The sequence below is a fragment of the Condylura cristata genome, unplaced genomic scaffold (genome assembly GCF_000260355.1).
Source record: "Condylura cristata isolate star-nosed mole 26May11 unplaced genomic scaffold, ConCri1.0 scaffold00006, whole genome shotgun sequence".
NCBI lineage: Eukaryota > Metazoa > Chordata > Mammalia > Eulipotyphla > Talpidae > Condylura > Condylura cristata.
In genome coordinates, this window is record NW_004567107.1 from 34,449,133 (window position 1) to 34,455,478 (window position 6,346).

The following is a 6,346-nucleotide window of genomic DNA, read 5'->3' on the forward strand; positions in this document are numbered from 1 at the left end:
ATTAAAAGTTTGTGTGTTGAATAAGCCCGAATGGCCCCAGAACTTGAAAAAGAAAATGATAACACACAGGCTTTAAAGATCTTAAACCATCGCGTCACTAAGCTTCAATCTGCATAACCCTAAGGGTTCCTCAGGGAGCTGAAGGTCTCACTTTCCACCGCAGCCTACTAGACCTTTAATTAACCCGCCACAGCCTTCCCGCCTTCCCCCGGAGCGCGCACTTCCGGTCACGGAGGCGCTCTGGAGCGCGCTCCGCGAGCCCCCGCCAATCAGCGGCTCCGTTTGCCCAGCGCGAGTGCGCGCGCGCACACTTGTGCGCAGGTTCGAATCTCCACAGCTTCGCGGTTGCTCCCCAACGTCCGGTCGCACTCGGGACGAAGCCAGGGCGCCCCGCGAGGACTCCGCCCGCCCCGCCGCCCCGCCCCTTTCACCTTCCAGCAGCTTCCTAGCCCAGACCTGGTCCTCGCCCTCCCAGGCGCGCTCCGCCCTCCGCCCTCGTAGGTATCCACGCTCGGCCTCCCGCGCCGGGCGGGCTCCGCCCGAGTCTCTGGGCCCCATGGCCAAGCGGCGTGCGGCCGAGCCGCTGACGTTCCACGTGCCGTGGAAGCGGCTCCTGCTCTGCGACTTCCCGGAGGAGCCGTCGTCGCTCTGGATCCCGCCGCCGGTGGCTTCTCATCCTGGGCAGCTCCTCGGCGTCCCCGAGCAGCCTAGAAAGCGCAAAATCGACGCGGGGGCCATGGGCGAGCCTTTGACTTCACCCAGCAAGCGCCGCGACGGCGGGGACACAGACGCTCACGGTGGCGCGGAGAGTGAAAGCAGTGGCCTGGAGACTGGCGAGCCGCCGCTGCTGCAGCCACCAGGGCGGCCCCTCGAAACGGGGGAGGAGCTCCGGGGCGCCCGGCCCTCGAGGGGCGGTGGCGACGACGGGGCGGGGCGCGTAGAGCCCCCGCGGGGAGACTGGGGGCCCTCTGAGCGCCAGGTAGGGTTCGGCGGCGGGCTGGGTGGCCTGGAGGGCTGGAGGGGTGAAGGGAGGAGGGTCGCCTTCAACCCTGGCACTGCACTGCGCGCCTGGGGAAGTAACAGATCGTCTCTGACTAGACTCGTGCTCGCCTGGAAGCCTCCAACGGCGAAAGCTGGGGTTCCGGCTGCAGAAGCGCGCCAGCTCCCAGGCAACACCCTGAGGGCCTCACCAGAGCCCACCCCGGGCAGCGTTTGGGAAGATTCCGTAGCACTTTTCTACACTTGGGGAACAGACCTTGGCAGGAGGTCTTGAACCTAGAGGGAAGCTAAGGAAGAGGGGGAGAATCTTGACAGTTTATATCCGTGAAGATGTTGACTGAACCGCTGTAGGTTCTGCAACCGACAAACGTCAGAGAAAGTTGTAGCGCACCTTCCTTGGTTTAACCACGGTTCACCTTCCTCTCCCCGCACCCCAAACACCGAATTCGTGGTAGATTTCTTTATAAAGAGTGTGACCACTGTTGTAGCTGTCAATTGAAAGTCATTTGGACACGGCACAGGCCTTTTGGTGGAGAGGAGACACCAGCGTATCTTGGGAGAAGGTAGTGTTAAAGCATTTTAACTGAAGTAGTAGTAACTCAGATGCAGTGGAAAAGAGTCGTTGAAAATTCGTTTGGACCCTACGGTAAAGCATATATGGTGTCCATTGAAGAGTTGCTCCTCAGGAAAGGAGTTGTTGCACAGGAGAGCTAACCCTGTCTTGTGAAACAACTAAATACTTGAAATGTGTGACTCGTCCAAATTAAGATGTACTGAAAGTGTAAAATACACACTAGCGTTTAAAAATCTCCAAAAATGTTTATATTGATCACACGTTAAAGTAATATGTTGTGACTCACAACATATTTGACAGCTTTGGTCTAGACTCAGAAATTCAAACTGAGTTTTGGCAGTTCTGGCTTGACGTCGTAGGGGGGTTTGGGGTGGGAGAAACAAATGTGGGACTGAGACTTAGCCAAACTTCAGTCACCACAGAATAATATCCACCCCACATTTCTCCATGGTATCCTGTGCTGGCTTCCCATCTGCCAAAATAAGTTGAGGATTCTTTGGCATGGCTTTTTGTTAATAAAAATTCCAGTAAAATCTGAGAATGATATAGTCTGGATTTTCCTGTGATTCTGAGAAACTAAATCATGTTGTGCATTTCTGGGTGAAATTATAAGTTGTATTTTCTAATACTCCCATTTTTTCTTGGAATTTAGAAAGCATGAGCCGTAAGCCTTTTTTCCTTCACATGGCATTTAGAAGCTAAAAATTGACTTAAAAGAAAATGATAGTCCTCCAGATTTATTTGATACCAAAATAAGTAGTTACTGGTGTTAGCAGTGCACATAGGTGGGCTCTTGAGTTCCCCACTCAAAAATGTAATGAAAACACAGGAGGGTGGGTGACAGTAGAAGCACTGTGGTTTATTGAAAGGGAAAGAGCTAGAGACAGGGCACTGGGGTGCCACGTCCAAGAGAAGAGGCTCCTTGCCTGGGTTTTGAAGGCTGTAGAACTGTTGTCAGGTCTCTTCCTCCCTCTAATCTTCTGGTTAGTGGTCCTCTTCCAGTTGGGATGGGAGAGGGATTAAGAAGTATCTTTTCATTGGTGCCTGCTGCTTCTCGAATTCTATCCTGCCTCTCTTCCACCTGCCCCTTCCACACTGGGTACTTTGCAGACCTTTCCTTTTCAGGTCATTTTTCATTTTCCACCTATCTATGGCCTTGACTTCCCTACCACTGCAATATGCTGCACATTGGAAATGGAAGTTAGGCAAAGAAAGCATTTTCTTAGTAGATGGTGAAATTGCCTACATAGAATCTTCTGGACACAAACACATCTTACATTATAGCAGTGGCTCCTGTTACCTTTCTGCTTCCAGTAGTCACTTTAAACCCAAGACAAGGGAATAGATAGTTCCAGGGGCTGTTCTATACCAAGACTAGTCCCCTATTCTTTTTACCCAACTAGATCCCAGGAACTCCGTGTGTCTTTTGTCAGGTCTATTTCATGAGCTGCTTCTCTCTAGCACACCAGAGTTAAACATGGTTCCTACTACATACCTCGACAACATCAGAGAAAGTTGTAGCTAGCGCACCTTCCTTGGTTTAACCACAGTTCACCTTCCTCTCCCTGCACCCCAAACACCGAATTCGTGGTAGATTTCTTTAGAGACAGTTCATTACTACAGGAAAACAGGATGCAACAAAAACATGCATACTGAAGTTAAAAAGCTTTTACAGTAAATGCAGTAATGTCTACCTGGTTGCTGTTGCCCTCTGAATAAAACTTAACTATCTGCTCTCATCTTTGGGATCTCATGCAGGAAAAAAAAACTATCAACTTTTTCTAAATGATGAAATCTAGACAGAACCTCAGAATATTTTCTGAACTGTTTCAGATGTTTTCTGGAATACTCATTAAATACTCACATTATTTTCTCAAGTTAGTGCCACAAGTCAGTGCTGACACTTAGAGATGTTTAATAGAGGGAAGGTAGAATGTGTTTCTCTTACTAAAAAGAAAATGATTTATAGACCCCTTGGGATAGAATAACTAGCAATAATAAGCAATATACTAAAAAGGAAACAGATCAAGAATAGAGTTGGATGGTAGTGTTTATCATGTAAACCCAGGTCTTTGTGGTGGCAGTTTGTGCTCTTAGCTGCTAGATTACATTGGTATCATTAGGGAGGTTTTTTTGGTCCATATTTATAAATAGATAACTTTATGAATAAACAGTTTTTTCCAAAAGGCAGAGAAACAGATCCTTGTTTTTAACCTGATTTTACTTAAATTGAAATTTTTCTTGGCATCATTTGAAATACATTTTTAGCCCAGTACTAAATTCTAAATAAATTCTATTTATTCCTGATAGCTTAGTGTTTAAGACACTGATGAACTCCACGAGATTTCCTTATAGATTTCTGCTTTGCAGTAAAATAGTCACTGGGACTTGAGCATTGGCAGGTGTGGGTAGTACTGGCAGTTGCTAGATTTTGAAAGTTCGTACAAGAAGATTGTAAAATATCTCGTTACTTTTTAAAAATATTGACCGCATTGAAGTAAAATTTTTTACATATCGGTTCAAATAGGATATTAAGATCAATTTCATCTGTTTATTTTGACTGCTGGAAAATTGAAATTACAAGTGGCTCTGTTAGCTTTCTGTTGGGAAGTGCTGCCATAGCGAGTATGAACCTAAAGTAAGAATAGATAAGTAGAATATCTATCTTTATCTATTCTAGTAGTAGAATAGATAAGTAAACATCTATCTGAAGGTGTGTTTCCCTCCAAAATGATCATTGTGGAAGCTTCTGTATGTAATCCCAATGCTGTTCTTTTGCACAGATATTTTTGAAGCTTTAGAAATTCTCTCTTGGCTTTTGATTTCCCTGGGACATCAGCTTCACTTCATAGATACTTAAAACAATTTTAGTCATTTCAGAATAAGCTTTTGAATTGTTAAGCGGCTGGTACTCAGATTTATGAATTTTGGTGGATTGATTTTGAAGTTAGTCATACCTTTTATTCTTGCTATTTGCCATGTCTATACTTTAATAATTTATGGAAGTTGTCAAAATGTAAAATTAATCCCATAAAGTACTAAATCTCAAGGAAAAAAAAAATGTGTGTGTGCTTTTAGTTTTCCTTACTATAAAATAAATAAATACGTAAAATTGTTTTGATATTGAAAATAAACCAAAAAAAACCCAAAGGCTTTTTCTTTAGTTCAAGATAGGAACATCTCTTTTCACAAAGAGATGTTCTTGGAAGAAATTCTTTAAATTTAAACTGCTCACAGAAATATGCAAGTCTATGAATACAAAAAATATGGGCGTTTGATTGAATCAAAATAACTAGGAACAAAAAATGTGTATTTGTCAGACATATAAAGCAAAACACTGAAAAATATTAAGTTTATTTTTTTAATTTGCTTAAGAAAAAAGTTTTTTCTATACCACTGATGTACTTACATACTTTTATCTCTTCCCACTACCCCCCTCCCCCAAAAGCTCAATGAAGAATTTTGGCAGTATAATACCTTCCAGTACTGGAGGAATCCCTTACCACCTCTTAATCTGGCAGACATCGAAGACATAAATGAAGATAACCTGAGGAAACCAATGCTGCAGGGCAAGAATGAAGTGGTTGAGATTGACATGGAGTCCTGACAGAAGGAACTAAGAAAATGTTTTTTTCTGAAGTGGAGAAGACAACTTTAAATTTATGTATTCTTAAGGGAGAGAGTTATTTTCCATACCTAATGTGATATTTGTTCCCAAACCTGAAAAATGAGGAAAAGTTGTTTTAAGGATAAATGCCTGCAGTCACTACTGAACTTCCCAATAGAGATTTATCAAGAATATATAGTGCAGTTATAGAGGAAGTATTGTATGTATGCATTCCTAAAGGAAAATTTTGCTCAGATTCTAACTTTGAAGAGGAATCCTGACAGTTCTAGAGATAGGGAAATACTCAAATATTCCTATCTGCACCAAAAAGTTTATGGTACATGAAGTAAATATTGTTTTATAACAATTGTTAATAAAATGCTTTCAGATACATTTTACTGACTTCTAGTTAAACTAATAGGTAATTTAAAAATCTATACAAACTTAAAATTGTGAGGCATAGTATTTCTAAGTGTAAAGAATTTCAATTTGGGTAGCATGTTTGTGTAACTTCCAATCTCTGGTGTTTGATAAACTCTACTATAATAATCAAAAGTAGTTGAGAACAATGAGAAGTGAATAGGTGCTTTTTCCCCCAGGATAAGAGGAAAGAAACTTATCACATTTCTTTCTTTATTTTGTTAGTTTTGAATTATTTTAAGGGCATGGTTTTAATTGCTCACTATTTTAAACTTTATTTTAAAGGAAAGAGCTGAAGCAATGCCTCTTAATTAGCTTTGTTTATATTTCTCTTAATGGCTTTGTTACAACTAAATTATTGTGTTGTTACTATTTCATAAAGTATACAGTTGTGTTTGAGTAATGAGTATTGATATTAAATTAACTTTTGTACTGCATTCAGAATGTTGGCTTTGTAATTGAGTAACTCTCCTTGCTTGTACATTGTTATTGTTAATGACATTAGATCCAAAATTCAGGAAAGTTGATAAATGACAACTAGAGAAAAAAATACTATGTGTGTACTGCAGCATTTAAGTATGGGTTGACATCAATGAGAATAGAACAGAAGAAAAATTATAGAATTGTATTTGAGTCAAAACTTCATAGTCAGAGTTCAATGTCTTGTTCTGCTGTTTTCTATGTATTAAGGAAGTTATTTTTCATCTCCAGGCCCCAAATTCTTCACTTGTAATATGAGAAAAAAT

The 6,346-nt window shown here is 41.9% G+C and overlaps 1 protein-coding gene across 1 annotated transcript; it reads left to right on the forward strand.

Annotated features, from left to right (window-relative positions):
• The first annotated feature begins 351 nt into the window (after window positions 1-351).
• Window positions 352-5,914, forward strand: LOC101624619 (chromosome unknown open reading frame, human C9orf40). The gene is made up of 2 exons (XM_004677565.2): window positions 352-979; window positions 5,022-5,914. The coding sequence occupies exons 1-2, from the start codon at window positions 557-559 to the stop codon at window positions 5,178-5,180; spliced, it is 582 nt and encodes a 193-aa protein (XP_004677622.1). The 5' UTR covers window positions 352-556; the 3' UTR covers window positions 5,181-5,914.
• Window positions 5,915-6,346: the final 432 nt, after the last annotated feature.

What these genes read in the sequence shown, in the direction of transcription:
- LOC101624619 (XM_004677565.2), top strand. Translation starts at nt 557, where the DNA reads ATGGCCAAGCGGCGTGCGGCCGAGCCGCTGACGTTCCACGTGCCGTGG. An exon ending in GGGGGCCCTCTGAGCGCCAG is followed by an intron (nt 980 to 5,021) that starts GTAGGGTTCGGC and finishes CTCCCCCAAAAG; the next exon opens with CTCAATGAAGAATTTTGGCA.